Raw genomic sequence first — 20595 nt, 5'->3', positions numbered from 1 at the left:
GTTATCTAGGACTTGGACAGCAGGGGGAGAAAGGATTAGATTAATAACGTTTCATTATGATAATGCTGCGCTGCATGGGCCCGCAGTGGGAACTGCTGACTGCAGGTTGGGACACTTCCAAATGCAGAGTTAAGCCCAGTGCGGGCCAAGGAAAGACACTAGTGCTCAGAAACAGCTCTCGCTCTCTCTGCAGTCGCTCTTAAATATATGAAATAGGCAAACAATGAACACCTATTAATGTAGATTTGCTAGGTTAATTCATGACTAGGCTAAACAACCTTGATTTTGTACACGTGTGCCAAATTGACAGTCGCATAATTCAAAGTGCACGGTGGCCCACACTGCCACCATCTGGACGGGGAGAGGAAGAGGCATGTTTTTCTCTCCGTGGTCAAACGCTGCAGTGAATCTCTGATGTCAGTGCTGAACGCTAGAAAGAAGACATAGTGATGTAACGCACAACACTGCAATGTAATGACAGTAATCAGAAGAAGCAACACTTATATGCTGCACTCTTCAATGTACACACACAGAGCCTAGGTTCACTGGCCATGGGGGACACAACTACCTTCAATAGACACGTCTACCTTCAATAAGACACGCCCACCTTCAATAAGACACATCTACCTTCAATAAGACACATCTACCTTCAATAAGACACGCCCACCTCCAATAAGACACGCCCACCTCCAATAAGACACATCTACCTTCAATAAGACATGCTCACATTCAATAAGACACGCCCACCTTCACAACATACCATCTGAGTCTACACACATAGTACACTGCCCTTTAGCGAAGCCAGTGTACTTTAATAGAGAGTTTCAGACATCTACAGTACATGCAGGTGATTTGACAGGAAAAAGAAATCACAGTGTGTGAGTGAGCAGCTGTCAGGCAGGACGTGTGTGTTACTGCAAGCGTTAAGATTTTAATATAGTGTTTGGCACAGCTCAAAGGTCATCTGGCGTTTGACCATGACAGGTGAATGTTGTGAGTGCTGAATGATCCACCTTCCACAGTGTCAGCTGTTCATAACTCTTTGTGGACGCCGTGTTGAACACAACAAAGCAGACATGAAATTACTAAAAGCAATGATAATGGAGAAACCGGATCATTTCTTCGATATCAATATCTATAGTTGCAGAATTAACAAATTAACGGCAGTCGATCTCCTCTCACGCTAAAGTCTCCTTGTTATTACAGACATTCAAAACAGCTTTGCCCAGTTTGCCCTATTTCATCCAGTAAAAAACTATAACCTCATCATTCAAAAGTAAAAGAACTGGGCCATGTGGCATACTGACTGCATCTGGCAGTCTCAACCTCCATCATTGTTTAGCCAGGAAGAAGGATCATAGACTTTTCTATAAATCATGAAAAAGGAAGGAGTTATAAATCACCTGGTTTCTTTTGTGCCTGTCAAAACCATTTTTCCTCGCAGGCGTGTCAGCCGTGCGTGGCTGTCAGGCTGGCTGATTGACTGACTGGTTTGGCTGGCAGTGCTGAGGTCCATGTAAAGAGTAGCTACAAGTTGAAACTCAGGGAGGAGTACTTTGCGGGCCCGAGCAGCAATGTAGCATGACTCGATGCTCACAGTCATCATTATTCATTTAAAATGCAGTTCTGGAGGCTAATGGGTTATTCAGAACTGAGGAAGAGGGAGGAGTGTTTTCATTGGGCTTGGCAGGCCATTGACTGGAAGACAGGAAATATGGTTAAAGTCACTCCAGTCCAGTGGTGGGTGAATGTTTAAAAAGAGGGGGCCTTTAAAAAGCTGCTCATACTGAAAAAGCAGGATGGAACATAGCTAACATTTTCCAAGATGGTAGTGTAGGAGTCATTTATTAAAGAAAACAAGTTACACTATATGAGAAGGACCTTTGTGCCCCGTTTCACTGCCTGTAGTATGCAGACATAGAGAAGCCTGTTTTGGTAGAATCCACTTCATTATCTGAATAGTCGGCCCTTGTCTTCACTGGGTGGAACAATGTTGCTCGGCAGGGCAATTTGTGTTGAATGACAGTTAGCTGGGAGAGTGGGGTGATATACTCTTGCTCTGCACTGATCAGTTTCATATGACCTTGCAGGAACGTACTGGGTAAACGGATTATGGTATTGCCTGCCATATGTCGGACAATAAAATAAGTAGGGAATGGAGGGAAGGATGATAAAGAGAAAGAGACTCTAACGGTTGATTGGGCTGAAAAGTGATTTTTTTAAAGCAGCTGTTTTTTGGCTTTTTGCTAATTATTCTGAGTTTCTGGCCCACAAATCTACTGTTTTGGTTTAGTCTCACCGCTCCCATCATCATTTCTATTCGCAGACCAATGTCAAAGCTCTACAAACCCACTGTATACCACATGCTCAGCAACAAACAGCAGACAGACCAAGTTAATGGCTAGCTGGTGAGCAGAGCATTACACTGTCTAGCAGGAGCTGGTGAGGATCAAAACAGAGCTAAAAAGGAGAGTAAATAGTGTATTTACATTTACCAGGTGGTCAGAATAAGGGCTAATGTTGCTATGTATCTTCTTGAGGTATAAGCAGGCAAATGTATACTAAAAGGTTTCCCAATTTCCACTGAGAGGTGATAATATGTCAGAGTGTTTATAGCTTGTTTCCGCTGTCCACAATACTGATAAGTAAAAGAGAACAAGCAACACAATTGCTCATGTAAATGGCAACTAACGAACATACATTATGTATATAATGTGTAAACACACATGCAACCACATAGAGTGAATGTATAGGGTATCCTGTTCCACAGACTACAGGGCTGGAGCATTAGCACATAAAACAAACAAGAGAATGTATTACTTTTAAATCACAATCCGCATCACTCATTAATAAGCATTGAGATTAAAGAACCTGGATAATAATTAGTTCACCATTTGCAAACTATAAAGGGGCCGGGCTTCTCACAGACCCACTTAGCCTTTTTGTCTGGACCCTGTGATGCTCTTTTATCCGTGTTAACGTCTGAAGAGTATTCAATTATCAAGCAACACAAGGGAGATCTAGTGAACATCTGAGATGCATCAAAAATCGACAAAAGGATCCATTTTAAGCTTAAAAGGTTTAAGCCTTGACCGTGAGGACTGTGCAGCATGAAGCACTTGGTTTGCATGACGTAGGCTACAATGCATGTGTATCTTTGCTCCGTCAGTCTCAGACAGTTTATGGATTACAATATCATGCTGTAACATCAGCTGGGGCCCATGCTCAGATATAACAACAACAAAAAAAAACAGTGCTCATAGTGTCACTTCTCACATTTGCAAGAATAAAAAAATAAAAAAACGTGGATTATGTATGTGTGCGTGTGTGCCTAAATGCTAATGTAGGCATCTGTGTGTGGCACCTGTGCATGCTGAGGTGAGGACACACAGGGACAGTGTCATTTCAGTGGGAACTGATGCAAATGCTCTCCACATGAGTAAAGCTGGGCTATCTATTCCCCTATCCACCAGTTATCTTAGCGTCACACAGCTCAGCCCTCCTCCTCCTCCTCCTCCTCCTCCTCCTCCTCCCTTCGGCTGTTGCCGAGCTGAGCATCGCTGGCTGTATCGGTTGAACTAGTGCTGGTCTGTGATGTGATGAAGCAACTGAAATACTCTGAAGCTTCCTTGAAAATGCAGCACGGTTCTTAAATGAGAGGTAAAACCAATCATTATCCACGGTCTGTTAGTAAATCACAGTCAATGGAAGACCATCTGATGCTGCTGAAAATTTAGATTGTGGTGCACTGACTGAAAGGGATGATTAACCACGTTACAGAAGTACATAATGCAATAATGCTTCTGACATATTAAGGCTTTGCAAATATTCTATATGCTGTGAGTATTTACATGCAGTCATTGTCGGCGTAAAACACAATGGTACAGATTATGGGAAGAGGAAAAGTAATAATCCTTTTCTGTGTAACCTTTGGGCCTGCTGGGTCACGGATCCTTTGTCGGTTTCCTGTGAACTGGAGCGGATGTGGGTTTCGGGGAGAGACAGCCGGTCCCTAAAAGTCCAAATTGGCAATGCTTCAGTTAACACTGCGCTCACGAGAACCCTGGTCAGGTTGAACCTCGTGTTAACTCTGAGCCTTTGATCTGGGACACTGCCACTAATCTCTGACTTCCCTACGGCGCTTAGAGAGTTAAAGTGGATCATCAGCCAAAGTATTCTCAGGCCCTGTTTGCCGCTTGTGCAACTCTGCTGGGTAGTTTTTAATGTGTAGTCACAGCTAAGATGTGAACACAGCAATAAAAAAACACCATGCCAGGGCTCGCAGAGATATTTTAGAAAGCAATGCTTAGTTAATGGACAAGCTGGTTTATTAGATAATGGCCGGGATGACAAAGTAAAAGAAAATGTTTGTCAGTTACAATGCTGCAGAGTAATTGCTGACAGACTCACACACTCGAATCATCTCCCACAGCTTTTCTTTCTTTGTTCCGTTCTTTGAAATCCAGCAACATCAATGCCAAAATGAAGGGCATATTCTGACAAAGGCTTCTTGCTACGAAGATGATAAAAGCGCTTGTGTCGACATTTGCGTCAAGGCAGGGAGTTGCTACATGAATCGCTGTGTTCCGAGTAGGAGCAGTGTGATCCCTAATGACTCACCTGTTGTCGTGGAGTTGCTGGAGGAGTTCCACTTGAAGCTGCTGGGCCGCCTGCTGAGGTTCAGTTCCAGACGGGTGACGGTCCGCTTGTTGCCGTTCTTGTCGGTGACCTCAGAGAAGATTTTGGGCTCATCTGTGTTACTGGAGCTGTCTTGCTCGTGTTCCTCATCCTTATCCGAGAGCAGAACGATGCGGTGGTTGAGCTGTGGGCTCGGCTGCTTGGAGCACAGAGGGGACAGGACTGGCGACATGCTCTGGAGACTGTTGGAGGCCGGAAAAGATGTGTTGAAGACCCCAGCGAGAGATGGTGAAGAAGGGCTCTTCGGGTGGGATTTAGCTGGGGGGTGAGGGTGGGTGGTATGTGATAAGGGCAACCGTAGCCCCTCAGAGAGCCTGTTACCTGTCTTTTCTCTATTGACTCCCAGCAGGTGGTCTCTGTTTGGTCCCCTCCACTCTCCATACCCCTGCTGGCAGCTGCTAGTCCCTGGATGGAGCAGGGCACTGTCAGGGCTTGTATGGTTGACAAGTTGCACTCTCCCTTCCACATCCTGCACTTTGGCCACCACCCTGACCCCTTTATTAATCTGGTTGATTTCCCCATACAGCTGCTGAGCGGACGTGGCTGTTGATCCATTCTCAAAAACGGTCTCACTCAGGGAATCGGACTTCTTAACTGGGCGAAGGTTGTTCCCGCTTTCCAAACCCTCCATCAGGCTGCAGAATGACGACTCGTAACCCAGCTCACCGTCATACTCGGAGAAGTCGTTGCAGAAGTCAATGTCGGGGTCAAATGTCCGGTTGTCCTCCATGAAGTCCCAAACCTCACGGGTGATCTGGAAGGGTTCCTCCATGGGCAGGATGGGGTTACTGGCCGCACTGACGTAAGAGCCGCTGACTGGGCTGTCAGTGACATGGCCAGAGGCTGAGGTACCTGGGATCTGCTGCATTACTGACGCTGGACATTTGGACGCACTGTTGTGGGAACGAAGCTTAACAGATGAAGATCCACTCTGACCTTTCCTCTTGATCTTACTGTGCAGGATATCCTCGCCGCTGTCGAGCTTCTTGCCTCCCAACTTCTTCAGCTTTTTGCTCTTGGATGTAGATCTCTTATGCTCTGGAGACACCGTGAGAGGATAGTTGCTGCTGCTGAGGACCTGACCGCCAAGGTGAACTTCCGGACCCTCTATGTAATCCTGGAGTTTCCCATCCTGGTTACCCATCCTGACTTTGATGGCGCAATCCCTACACAGCGGTAAGAGATCTGCCAGCAACTGGTGGTGCTCCGCAGCAAGCCAGCAGAGTTCTGCAACTGCCTCCTTTGTTGCCTGCTGGGTGATGAGGAGTTCGCCCGAGTAGCCGGAAGACTGGCCTCTTTGTTCGGATACGGCGAGATCCTCCTTTCCCCGGTCATGGTCATTACAGGCTATTCTGGAATGAGGGGCGCGGCTCCTGTACTTGAAGCCCGGGGCCCGCCTCTTGGGGAAATATAGGCTGATGTTGCTTAGCTCACAGATGGGTGCATATAGGAGCAACACAGTGTGTGTGCCCTCCATGATAGGTGCAATGCTTATCACTCCAGCACTCCGAGTAAGTGGTCAGCCCCCAGACAGAGGGATTGGGCTCGGACTGCAACGGGAGGATCTCCAGCTATTCATCACCTGGCCTGTCCAGATACTGTCAGTGAGAAAGTATAGCACACAGTTTTAGATTATGTGAAGATAGATTATTTGAATGATAATGCAGAGCTAAGTATTTTTAAGCACATTGCAAACTGCTCCTTTCCCTACATTAAAATGTCACTGTCAAACCCATTTGTTAATTAAAAATCTAAATACATACAAACACTGCATTGAACACACACACACACACACACACACACACGCACACACACGCACACACACGCACAATATCTTGTCTTCATCCTCCTCTCCCAGTAGTGTTGTATGAGTGGATGAAACATTTCTAAACCACGTTTCATCAACATTTTAAAAGCTGCAGCCGCATAAAAGCTGAGAGTGTCACACAAGGTGACGACACACGCAGAGCCCAATGCTATTGCTGCCTTTTGAGATGTTTACAAGCAAAACAGGCGCACATTTTGCACGCGCTTCAGCTGATTCCCTCAACATTTGGCAATGCGTATCTCTGAACTGTTTACATCACAACATACTCCCGTGTGTAACTGTCACCTTGCAACAAGCCCTAGAGCATTTGTCAGTGTTAAAATGGCAGCATAGTTGCACGAGCCTCCGGGGTTACTGCTGCACATTGCAACTGAAATCGAGAAATATTCAGTTACATTTATTATAAATGAAGATATTAATGCATAAAGCTCTGCATACATAACAGCTTGACGTCACTGTCATACATTTAATTAGAGGCTGAAAGTACGTTTCAGTCAACTGCACCTGCAGCAGGTAAAGCACAGCAGCACTTCGACACATATTAAACAGTTACTTACCCGATTTAGCGGCATGGCAAATCATTCTTCACATCTCTGTACTGCAACCAGCCGGTGTTCACCACTGCCTCGCAGAGCTGCTCTGTCGTGATTGACAGGACTTTGGTCCAATAGATAAACTCAGCGCCGGCTTACTGCTATGTGATTGGTTCTTTGGTATTTATGCACGTCCCACATTTTGAGTCAGTGCAGCTGCAGCCTCCAGGTAGGCCATGTGATGTTTCAGCCTGTGCATCGTAAAGAGAGGGGGGCGAAGTATGGCTGCAAGTAATTTAATTTAACGGTCGTTACCAGCGTTTTGTATTTATCAGGCTTACATTAGTACTTTGTGGTACACGCAGAGAGGTAAGAGTATGTGAAAGTACCTGCTCTTTGAAGGCCCGAGGAGGCGCCATTTCTTACGAAACAGAGACGCCTAGTGGCCAACATGTGCATTGCTATTACACCACTCCGCTAATTAATCTCTGCCAAGGACGTAATGTCTTTAGTCAAGTTATAATATATGTGTATGTAATGAAGCAGGATATCTAAAAAAAAAAATGTTGGGGGGGGGGTGACAAATAGTTTATTGAATTGTATTCTTGTTTTCATGCTGTGGCACTCACAATAACATTTTAAAGAAAGAAGAGGAAACAGTTTAAGAAAAATACATTCATCCATACACACAATTAACAAGCATCCGCAGGGATTTCAATTCAATTTGGTGGAAAGTTATGAAGGGTTGTGTACTTGCTAACCTAGTCCTTGAGGGTTTAGGGGTGTCCCGTCAAATCATCAAGTGTTTGAGGGCTCTCTGGCAGACATGTTTAGCCCTTCATGAACCCTTTCCGTAAATCAGCATTAGATGCCAACTTTGCGCAAGGGAATTACCCACAATTCATATGTGATGTTAAACATGCAGTTCCCAATGGAAGCATGGAGACGTACAAAAAAAGGCTAACAAAGAGGCACATGGGTCACCCCGTTATATTACATTTACACAACAACATTAAGGATTAAAGATGCAACATAAAAACACATAAAATGTGATTTACTGTTAAAAATGAACGGTAGAGTACCACTGTCATTATTAAAGGGATATTTGAACTGAAAACAATGTTCAACAAAACAAAAGTGGCAAAAGGCAGCTGCAAAATGTGGACAGCATGTTGAAGCTGGGACACTCAGGTAAACAAGGTGTAGTTCATAAGGCAAACATCTGGAAAACCTCTGATCTAATAGGTGCAAGCTTGTTGCTCCACTGTTCAATCACAAAAGCAGGCTCCTGAATCAGTTTTTAGTGAGCAAGCTCTCCAGATTTGCTCAAAGCTGTCTGCTGTTGGAAACCTCCGGCAGGTGTGAATATCCATCATTTCCAACAATTCTTAGGTCAACACCTTCAAAGTCTGACCGACAAGACTCAAAGACCACTCGCTCAGACTGACACATACTTTTAAAAGCAGACCAGAAGATCGCTCTCCACAAAGGCCAAAACAGCTTGCTCCAGAAGTTCAGGTGCAAGTTTGACAGGAAGGTACTTCTCCTTTTGTGTCTTGTCACCTTCTTGCGCAGTGGCATCACTATTCTCCTCCTCAAGATGTATGTCCCTGACAATGTCTTTCTTCTTGGTTGTTGAATAGAAACATAAAAGAGGTAACTTTGTATTTTCATACAGTTCCCCAAGTGATGCTACTATTACCCAATGAATGCTGCTGAAAGTCAGATAAATCCATTTCAAAATCGGTGAGGCTCCCGTCTGCATTTATTCCACCTGGAAAAAACAACAGGGCAGCCTTTTCAATCAACTTCTGTTTTATCCTGTCCTTCAGACACTCTTTTCTGGTTCCCCACCCTTTTTGGTGCGTACCTGAACAAATTCCCCTTCTCTGAAATTCATCCATCCCATCTCATTTTTTCTCTGATTCTTCTGAGCATTCTTTGGAGGGTTTGCTGCTTTTTCTGAGACACATGATCATCTTTGTTTCTTGAGAACTTTCCTCTGAGTCGCTCAAAGATCTTTGACTTCAGTATCCAAAAACAGCCAGGCCCTCACCATAGGATGGCAGATACTCTCTAAGCTGGTCATATCTGTCATGAGGTGTATGACATGGAATCAATCTACAATGAAGGAATACTGTATTCATTTTAGGCCAAGTGCATTAAATTGTAACAGAGAACAACCCGCATAAGCGGCACCAGACATTTACAATGCTCATCCAAACTTTTTTTATTTTATGTTTAAGTCAAAATGAAGCATTTCCTATATTAGCTATCTTCTCCTTCTCCTCACATGTCATGACCTTAAGTCGTCACTTAGGACCTCCATTCTGCGACAGTTCAAAAAATCTCAAATGTGACCTTAAATCAAACATACATCTATACAGTTTCATAACATCGTTTTTTGTTTGTAGTTTTGGAATTCAAGCTTCTTCACAGTCAATTAATGTTTAAATAAGATTTATTTTCTCTTCTTATTTAAAATAAGTCTTTTGGTTTTCTGATTTTACAATGAAATGCAATACTTTAAAGTGGTTAAAGAGCATATTCCCTCTGTTTTATTATATTATGAGGCATTTTATGACAACACAGGGGGATCTAGTACCTGTGACTGTATGATAACATGTTTGGTTGGATCATGTATTATAAAAATATTTAAAGACATTTTGTAAAAATAAAAAATGGTTAAATATGCCATGAGTATGAGTGAGTATATATATATATATATATATATATATATATATATATATATATATATATATATATATATATATATACATTTAAAATCAAGTAGCAAAAAGAGATACAAAAGGGTCCTTTTTTTTATTATTTACCCGGTTTGATCTAATTTTTTTTAGCTACTATAGTGACTCAAGACCTGGAATGACATTCATTTATTGTGTATGTTGATTTGTCTTGCAGTTGACCCTTTTCACGTCCGATATTTTGACTTTCCTTCTTTCATGCACATAAATGACATATTCACTTTAAACACGCTAAATGTCATGTACAGCCCCATACATAATACGTTTATTCTTTTTTAAAATATATTTACACATGTAACATTTAAGCTGCTATTTCATGTCCCCTCTTAGCATAACTGTCTAATTTCAGTTCCTACCTGTGATTGGTTTGCGGGGGACAGGTGTGAGTGCAACACTCTCAGAGTAACGTGTGCAACAGTTGCGGGCGCAACAAGAGTAGGGTTACACTTTCGTAAACTGACTGGTGAAGTACAAGGAGGTTGTGCAATATACACGTTCTCGTTAGCCTGGTCGTGTCAACAGGCTATTTTCACAGCAGCTATTTTGACATGTCAAGCACAGGTGTAATTAATCAAATTAACTATGGCCCCGTAGTATTTAGCGTGTCAGCCATTCCAGTTGCGCAACACCAGGGGCCATAATTAATGCTGTGAAAAGGGCCCACTGGGTAATAAAGACAGGAGAGGAGGAAGAGTGTAATCATAAATGGACATTTACATATTGAACAGGTTTGGGCCAAAGATGTCCAACACTTGACGGAGAATGTGCTATTGGACTGGGGTTATATTTGGAAAGGTATAACTGAAACCTCCAAAAAACGCAACCGTCAGCAGATGCATCTACATTTTTTACATCGAACCTATTATACACCTAGGAAAAGCTTTTTAATGAGAATCATCAATATGTACTTTTTGTACAGAAGGACTCGTTGGCTCTTCCATGCACATGCTTTGGTTTTATAAAGATGTACCTCTTGTGTGTGTATGTATATATAACTTTATTTTGTTTTATTATTATTTTGTTATAGTTCTGTGTCTGTATATATGTATGTATGTATGTATGTATGTATGTATGTATGTACTCTGCTCACTTTTAATGCATATCTAGAAAATTAATACAAATGTTATCATAAAAAAATGGAGGAGGAGGAGCAAACGATTTAACTGTGGGTGAGAGTTCTCCGGAGTCCAGAGTTTTTAATCCGCCCACTCCACTGAGTTACAGTCGACTGTATTTGAGTCGACGTCTGTCCAAGGCAGGAGAGAAGGGAACGAGCAGATGTAGTCCCACATTGTCGACACTAGAGGGCGGCATCGCATAATGATGAGGGAGTACTTGTGCTTATTAACGTAGTTGTAGAGATGAGCATATAGGCTTCGTTATGGCAAAGCTGAGGGTCATCTTTGATTTAACAGTGAGGCCAGCCTGATCGCTGTTGCCCATGTATTTAGTCCACAGAAAAAAAAGTTAATACAATTTACATTGCATTCATATTTTTTTTTTATTAAGTGTAATGTAATTTAATGTTAAATAACCGAATGGCTATTCATCCAAACCTAACGATTTAAATAGTTTAACACTTAGACAATTACAAGTCAGGCTCTTTTCATGAAATGAAGAGAAACCCACTGAATCTCAGTTGTCTCAGATATCGCTCTTAAATATATATATATATATATATATATATATATATATATATATATATATATATATATATATATATATATATATATAAATGTAATGTATGTTGTATATTATAATATATATAATATATTAAATATTAAATATATATTTATTTATGTATCAATTATATTTAATATATATATTACATTTTTTCTCGCATAATGTAATAGCTTGCATAAATACTAATTATAAATATCAGCTACATCTCAGCAAACACTTGTGCATGTTATGTTTTAAGGTCAAATTAATGCGATTTTTAATTGTAGATATTGTAGGTTTGTGTTGATATTGGAGGATGTTTGCCCCTCTGACGTTTTCCACTTCAACAGTGCTTATAACACAGTGTGTGTAGACATACGTGGACACTAATGCTAAGCTACACGTGCACTATATATATATATATATATATAAATATATAAATATAGAAGATCCTTAACAGAAACGGGCGCTGACCATGGTGCTGAATCCCGTGAATCTCCTGCATACGAGAAACCCCGCTGTCGGTTTCCTCTTGGCTCATTAGCATGTTTCCTGTGGACCCGGAGCTTGGTGATGGGGCGGACAAGCGGGACGAACTGCTGACGAGCTACCTGTGAGGCAGTGACCATTTCAACGCGTTTAATGCTCTTTGTTTGAATATTCGCGCGTTTCGCGGTCGTTTTAACGGTCTGCCGGTGACGTCGAAGATAAAGACCCCGCTGCCGTTTCTCGGCTACACGACGTGGCTTCTCCCCGGCTCTCCGCCACACCGTCCCCTCGTTTGCTCCAGCAGCCCGCCGATGCTGACACGCACTCCTCCTCCTCCTCCTCCTCCTCCTCCTCCGGGCGGCGAGCCGGGCTTGAGCACAGGGGCTTGAGTGACAGATGCTGCGGTAGTGTCCCCGCTGTATGGCCGTGGATTTAGCTATATGCTAGTATCGATAGGAGAGAGGAGCCAGCGGAGGCTTCCCGAGTCTGAACAGGCTCCTTTGCAGCCATGGCTGAAGGTGGAGAAGGAGAGGATGAAATCCAGTTCCTCAGAACTGTAAGTACATTTCCTTTCCCTTGTACTTGATATATGCGTGTTGCTCTTTTTTTCACGCTGGTTATTACCGTCTCTTGCCCTGCCACTTGGCTTCCCCCCCAACACGTTATTGCATCCTTTCATTGGGCAACCCTCTCGTCTTCTTGCAGATGTTTGAGGCGGCGATAGTGCGCTGTTGTTTTGCGCATCGCTCACTGACAGCTATTGTCTTTTCTGCAGTCTCCGTCTCAAGAAGTTGACAGCACTGTAGGTCCCATGTAAAACTTGCATTATGCACCTGGCTGCCCCGTTGTAGTCACAGCCAGTCGTCTCCAATTTGACAGGTGGACAGTAGCACAGGCACTGTGATTTCACTTAATAAGTCATTAATCAACACATAATTAAGTGGTCACTTAAATCTCTTCGAGGGCCAATGGAGCTCTGAACCAGTGGTCATGCTGTGTTGTAATATTTTTAAACGTAGCCTGGCAGTGTGGACTGCCTGTACAGACAGTCACCCCAGGGTGCCTGTGCAGCAGCAAAGGTCTATGAAAATGAACCTTTTGTAATACATATTTATTGCTGCATCAGAGCCAGGTTTCTAATGCTGTCTTACTTATTGAAATAAAGCCAGTGTAGATAGACCGTATCATATATGGTCATAAAAAGAAGCTGCAAGTTAGTAATAAACAAGCCGTAGACTATTTGATCTTCTTGGCTCTATAGTATTATACTACAGTGGAACTATTTGCCTTTTTAATTGAGTATTTCTTACACTGAAAATGCATGTTAAAGATAGGACAATGTTTGGCATTAATTGGACACTTTCCACTGTTGACGGACATACTCTGCTCATCTATGGTGAAATGCATTTGGAGGCATACCATGTCTGAAAATGCACACTTGTCTCGGCCAGATGAAGGAGCAGAGCGCTGGAGGTCTTCCAGAAAGACCCTGAGACAACAGGAGGTGTTTGGTTGCACATATTGCTGGCACTGCTGGTTGTGGTTTCCCTTCTATTAAGCTGCTCACAGATGCGCAACCTGCTGTACTTTGAGGTAAACGGAGCAGGGATGTTCTGGTTTTTAATGCACATTACTGTAACCTGGCTATATTTTGGGGGACATTTCCAAACACAATGTGTTTCAGTAATCTCCTAATAATTAACCATATTTTGCCCCACAAATTCCAGTGTCATGTGAGCAGACACAATGCAGATCCATTACACTACTTTTAGGTATCAGAAACACAGCATACAGTGATGGATTCTTGACTAAGGCTGTATTTTGGCACAGAAAGGCGTACCTATCCTCAGGCCTGACATTGATCTTTTAAATGCACCTTTCTTTCACTCAGAAAAAGCTGATACCTCCTCCTTATTTGTCCCCCAACCTTTTAACCACAGCACACAGAGGTCACCACATCAGCATGCCTGCCACTCGAAAATAGAGCTGACATTTCAGCACCGCTCCTCCTCATTTCTGGGCTTGAACGTAAATGCCACCAATTCACAATCAGGAGTTTTCATAAACATGCTTCATGAAGAGTTGTGGATTTAATCTTTTTTTTTTTGCTTTGCTGTTCTAGTCCATTTTGTTGGATTCACAGCGAAACATTTCCCCCCAGATGTAACCCAGGGAGAAAAATTCAGATGACATTGACTAAAGGAAACTGCTGTTGCTTTAAAAAGGGTTTAGCGACAGCTTGTTGCATTCGTCCACACAGGGAAGCAGCTGACAGTCTGGATGGTGTTGTGATGGGGGCGCAGTGAGCGAGCTTGGTGTTCACAAGTGTGACAGTGAGTGTGTGTGTGTGTGTGTGTGTGTGTGTGTGTGTGTGTGTGTGTGTGTGTTGAATGCAAATGCAGAGCTGTAGCTGTGTGGTGCAGTCAGGCTGCACCAGACGTGCCACAGCACAGCACAGTGCAGAAATTATTCATCAGTCCCAGCAAGGCACAGCTGAACTACTCAGTGGAGAGGAACAGACACAGACACAGACTGTATATACAGAGACATACATTTATCTATAGTACATGACTAAAATCAGTCCTGCAGAAAGAAATGCTCGATTGGATGCACATATGCCTATTCACAAACATACTGCATACACAGTCTGTACTTGCTTTTACATAGGTGTCACTAAGTGGCGTACTGTCTGTGAGGATGTGTGAAAGCTATATATTTCTTGCTGGCATCCAAATGTTGCTTGTTATTGGAGTCAAGGAGCTTGATAAAGCAGTTCACAAACTGTCTTTTTGCCAACAGCACAAAGTAATTTCCCTCGAGTGGTAACAGAAAGTACCCCTGCCGGACCGCTGCCTATAAAGCCAACTCAGTGGGAGGAGAGGAAGGGAAGAGAGAGAAAGAGTGAGGGTGTGTCTGCCATGGGTAATTTTATGTTACAGGAAGAGGAACTGTGCTGATTATGAACCAGGAGAGTCAGAGAAATGCTTCCCCCAAACTGCTGTTTAATGCCAGACAGAGGGGGCAAGAGGGCCGCGGCGACACCTTAATAGGGCTGCATATTCTACAGGATCTTTATTTGTCCTGTTTGGAAATTGGATTCGTCCTTAGATGCACAAGCTCGAGCAGCACTGACTTTGTAATAGGCAGTATAGTGAATAAAATATCAGCTTATGGTTCCAGTAGCTCAGGCTGCTCATTAGTAGTTTTCTAAATGAATTGCTTGCCTACTGTGCGTTGTCATTTGAGCAGACGAAGAGTAGAGAGTAGGTTTTTGTTGTTTGTTCTGATTCGTATAACCATCCTGACTGAAGGCCACTCATTAGTACAAACATGGTACAGCGTGCGGTGAGACCATCTATGCACGGGCACACACGTGCAGCTTCTCTCTTGTGAGTATCCCTGCTAGGCGAACATCAGATTCTGGTGATCAATTAGCAGTTTGAGTGGGAGTAGGGACTTTGAAAAGGCCAGACTAGTTCTGTGACTAATGCACTGTGGCAGCGTTTGGCTTGTTTATGTGAAAGCACTGGTCTCAGTTTGCATCCAGGCGATGACATCAGAGGAAATACATAAGACTGTAAAGCGGTAAAGTGTTCATTTTGGTTTTGCAACATGCCTGTGACACCAGTGCCAGAGCTGGCTGCCTCCTCAGCCACTTATGAGTCTGTGGACACCCTGCTGGGTTTCTCTTTCTTGTTATTCTGTTGCTGTTACTCTTTTTTGCTCTTCTTTCCCTTTGAACATATTTTGCATTTCACAGTTTCACTTTTTTCCTGCTTTTCACTTTTATCTCTCATCTCCACATGACTCACATACTTCTCATATCCACAGTGATCAATTGTGTCTTTTCATGTTATGTGTACTATCTGACTGTGTACGTGTGCAGTCAAATATATACTTTCTTTCTTATAAAACTGTATAATGTCTTTAGTTAGACTACATCATTTAAGCAGAGACTATAAAGAACATGTTTGTAATTTCACAATCCTAAAATAATGAAACATAATATTATCTAAAAAACTATGTATAATAAGTTTATACTTATTTGTGCATATTTTAGCGCTACAAGTAAGCCTGACTTGCTTCATATTTGGCTCCTCTATCACTTGCTCTGTGTATAATTATTAGAGATCACCATGAAATGATTCCCACTGATGGGAATTCAGTTCAGCACATCATCACATTCTACTTGACACTAAGCAGAGGAGCTTTAATGTTATTATGATGAGGTCTGCTGTTATTTCATGGTTGAATTAAAAAAGTAATAGCTCAGTTTTGTTAGGAACCGAGATTCACTCAGAAATAGATTCTTTTCACGCAAATTGTGAAAGAGAATATTGTCTTGTCTGATGTTTTTTGGCATATGTTTTTACAAGCTGTAACTGGTATATAATTAATTTATTTTTGGCATACCGTCTTGTGCAAGGGTGAAATATGTTAGCTCTAAAGTGGTTCTTTTCCTAGCCGAGTTTCATTTAAAACTACTCTGAATGCAAAGTTATATAATGTATAAGGCAAGCATGATATTGATCAATATACTCTTTTTCTGCAATGCACATATTCTTGTATATCTCTACTGCGGAATGGCTTTCCTTCATATCTTTCATTAACATAAGCTGAGACTCCTTCAACAACTCAACTTGCAGAAAAGTAAAGTATGTGTAAGGTTTATTGTGGAAGTGTTGTTCAGCAGCAGGCTGAGTCTCTGTGTTGCGTGATGAAGATGGACAGATAAGATAGGCCTGTGATGTAGAGGGAATTAAGCCAGCAGGCTTGCCCAGAGACAGAGTGTAAAGCTGCTGTAATGAGCTATTGATCGTGCCACCAAATGAAGAAATTTCCTCAGTAATGTCAGTGGCATGCAGTAAGCAGGCCTGACTGATGTGGTGTTTCAGAGGATGAATATTTAATAGGCAGTGTAGGAAGCTTCTTCCCAAAGAAGACCCTGTAGTTCTTTTCTCTTTGGTTGTAGACCTCCAACATGTCTGCCATTTATGTTTGCGACTATAGAATCAGAGGGTGGCGAGCCTTGATACATTTGATTTGTACTAATTGCGCTATGTTTCAAAATGATCTATCCCGCCTCATCATGAAAGTTTAAAAATCGCATTAAGAAAGGCTTCCTGACAAGTACAATGTGTTGACAAATATGTTCCCTATTACATTGAAATAAATAACACCCACCGATTGATTGTGTGTAACACGTTTAATTGTTATTCACACCATGGACACAATAGCTTTTGTACTCACTTTATTCAGAGGTACAGTATAATGATTTTTCTTACTTATGTTTACAAAGAGCACTGATGTCGATGAGCCGCAGCCCTTTTGGTTCTCTGTAACTTCTTTTGTGCTCTGGCCACCTCCTGATATCTGCGGGTTGGCTGCTTTGGACCAACAACAATGCAGTGTAATTAATCCTGCAAGGTCCTCTGACAGCATAGAGAAAACATGCAAACATAACATTGTTGCACACCACTCCTGTTACTTTCAAAGAGGGCTGCTCATCCTGTGGCCAATGGAGGATATACTAGCCAGTTGTTTTGGCCTGTGTAACGTCACATGACCCTAATTAATGCACAATACACGCCTACTTTTTGTGTTAGCCAGTTAGCTCTATGTATCCTGCAGTGCATTAGCGCTATGGCTGTGTGGTTCAAAGCTTTGGGGCTCAATTTAACCCCCAAAATCCCACGGACTAACAGTGGCTGGTGGTGGTGGAGGCTATGTGACATGTGCACAATGTGTCACATAGCCTCCACCACCACCAGCCACTGCTAGTCTGTTGGTAGCTGTTGCCTCCTCCATAGCTAGCAGGGCCATCTCTGCATCACTGCTTCACTTTGCCATTGCTTCTTGGCAGATAATGTTGGTTCACACATACCAGGCTTTATTTCTGAATATGTTTTACTCCAAAAGGTTGTGAATATCCATTAGTCACTGGTTGTAGAACATATGTGTCCTAAACCAAAAATGTAAATAGGCCTATTTCCCCAAAATGTCAGGACAACTCCGTTCATTTTATTTGAAATATGAATGTTGCGTGGCAGAAGTAGCTACAATAAGAACAAACACAGATGCTACACATAGGAAAGCTTTGCTTCTCATGGTTCTTCCTAATCAAGACAAGAATAAATATGGTAGGCTTGCATCTGTAGGTGAGTCTACCGGTGGTGTCAGATTTCTCAGTTTATATATGTATATATCTCAATCATTAAATAGTAGCTAAACAGTTGGATATGCTGCTATGTCCTCCAAGTTGTCACTGTTTGCTACTTTACCCAAAACAATTCAAAGAGCCTCCTCGATTATTAATTAGAGCAGGGATGGCAAGAAAAGTTTGGCTCATTTAAAACTTTCAAATCTGTAAACAAAATAGTGTACAGCTTTCTGGGAAGATGTATTCTCATGTGGACAGACTCAAATGGGACGGGCATCTGGAGATGGAACTCAAATGAACATAACTAAATGGTTATGTACATTTTGACCAAACCAAGAGAAACTATTAGTTCCCTTCTTGAGAACGTACCTTTCTTACGTAACGGTGAACGATGTGCAACTGGAACATTTTGCAACCGACAGACTTGTTACCACGGAAACAGTGTCAGTGTTTAAATGTTTTTTACCGTGGATAAAAATCCGTAAAACGCTCACTACTTTTTCCCGTGCTTGTGAATCATCCTCCTCCCACATAAAGAAGCGCTGGTATCTGCCGTAATTATGTCCAATGTTCTGTGTCCCCACTGTGCCCCTAATAGACCATTTAGAGTGTTTACTGCTGCAATCTGCTGCCGTTGAGGCGCACTTTTAGCAGAAAGTTAAGTGTTAAGCTTAGTTCGTTGAGTCTTTCGGCAAACCTTGACAGTCTTCTGAAAGTGTACTCCCGAATCGTTATGCTGTGGGAAAGGTAATCCCAGTGTCACCAGTGCATTTTAGTGCATCGTCTCATTGACTCTGTAGAGGGCGTTTAATAGACCCGTTCACAGCCGACATCATCATTACGTCATGGTGTTAGCTTTAGGAAAACACAAATCACCTCCGTGAAGTGGGCTAAAGCTACACATTGAAAATGTCATCTCGCTGAGTCGTTGGGTGCTAGAGTTGCTAGAGCGTAGATTGAAGGTGATGAACTGATTCTAGGCTCCAGAGAGCTACAATATTAGCATTTCAAAGATGGAGACAAAATGCTTCCAATAGTTTAGCTGAGCCTTTTGTTAACCTCCTCAGCCATCACAGTTGCTGCACAGCAGAAGGCTAAACTATTAGAGAGATGAAGAGATGGCCCGATGTTGGGCCTATTTTCTGTTAGCAGTGTAGCATCAACACATTGTGGAAATAGCAAGCTATCTACGGACGGCTGGCCACTTAGCTAACACTGGTTACAGAAAATTATACAACCAAAGTTGTCACTCATCTGGCAATAACAATTGTTATTCCTACGTTGTGCCAAGAGTGTGTGGGCGAAGGATGAAGTTGTTAACATTTTACGTATTGGGTAAGCTAATATGGTCGTGTTGGTTCATGTTAACTTTCTCAAGTAAAACTAGCGGTCCCAGAGGGTGGGTGACTACACATTGAGAAACTCGTATTTTCTTTATTTAGCCATTATTTAAATAAACAAGCCACCAAAACTAGCTAGCCAGTGTTGCCAGTGTCCGCCCACAAAAATAAGTCATCATGTTTATGAACAGAAAAGGGGTTCATTGAGTAATTTGCAAGTTCTTGACATATCGGTTCATCCGACATTACACCAATTGCTGTGTTGAGAAGTCTCAGCCTTTACATCAGATATTAAACAATGGTGGCGTTTCCCACCTTATAAAATATTCATACATCTTTAACAACCTCTGTGTTGCACCACGCTAGAAAAGACGAGACAATATCGCTCTTTTATTTATTGTTATATTCATTGGGTCTTGTTGCTGCAGAGTCAACTGTGTATTATAAAGAAAGGCACTATGCTGCCTTTCCAGCAAGCACGGTGGAACATTCATGGGGGTTGCATGAGCGCACATGCATGCCAGCACATATTCAACCCACGCTACCTTCATCAGTGCTCGACATAACATGGCACGGAAGCTGCTTTTGAAGCTTCGGTCTTTGTCTAGCCCTGAAGGTGAAAGAACGCATGGATATAGTCAAGCTTTTTTTTAAAATTCCCCTACCGAGCTGAGTATCTCTGCAGCATTGATCAGTTTTTTTCTCTGCCCCCGTTAGCACTCCCTCCCAACTTATGCACGTGTTTCTGTGGCCATATAGCTGAGGAGCTCACGCTTCAAAACTACCTCACCAAGCTCTTAATGGCCTCTTCCTGAAATGTATGTGTGCTGCAGGTTGATATTTAATGCAGTAAAAATTGTCTTGAGTAGATGAGATGTCTGTTTTTAGACCTGCTTTTTCCTGACATGTCGCTCAGGGTGATATGACCTTAAATTTGACAATTGTCATCAAGTCAAACTATTTCATCACTTTCTCTTTTCATCCTCCTTCCCTTGTGTGCCCATTTTCTCAGAGTCTCAGCTGTGCTTTAGCTTTGACACCAGAACTCTTCACCTGGGCATCACCAGTCAGTCCCTGAACAAATAGAGTTTGACGCAGCGGCGTCTCAGCTGTAGTTCAA

At 42.4% G+C, this 20595-nt stretch overlaps 2 protein-coding genes across 2 annotated transcripts in view; one reads left to right on the top strand and one right to left on the bottom strand.

The window, feature by feature from the left end:
- LOC306735355 (formin-1) overlaps positions 1-7478 on the bottom strand; it is a gene marked incomplete at its 5' end in the record, with an annotated part of 46184 nt that extends 38706 nt beyond the window's left edge. Inside the window, 3 exons of the mRNA XM_079216815.1 lie at positions 4621-6195; positions 6281-6296; positions 7449-7478. Of these exons, the coding sequence (XP_079072941.1) occupies positions 4621-6195; positions 6281-6296; positions 7449-7478 (1621 nt within the window). The remainder of the gene's footprint in view (positions 1-4620; positions 6196-6280; positions 6297-7448) is intronic.
- A 5005-nt stretch (positions 7479-12483) lies between these two features.
- The window catches only part of LOC306735353 (ryanodine receptor 3), a gene marked incomplete at both ends in the record, with an annotated part of 100267 nt that continues 92155 nt past the window's right edge, over positions 12484-20595 (top strand). Inside the window, one exon of the mRNA XM_079216813.1 lies at positions 12484-12531. Within this exon, the coding sequence (XP_079072939.1) occupies positions 12484-12531 (48 nt within the window). The remainder of the gene's footprint in view (positions 12532-20595) is intronic.

This window comes from Taurulus bubalis, assembly GCF_910589615.1.
Source record: "Taurulus bubalis genome assembly, chromosome: 4".
Taxonomy (NCBI): domain Eukaryota; kingdom Metazoa; phylum Chordata; class Actinopteri; order Perciformes; family Cottidae; genus Taurulus; species Taurulus bubalis.
This window is presented reverse-complemented; position numbering and strand designations above follow the sequence as displayed.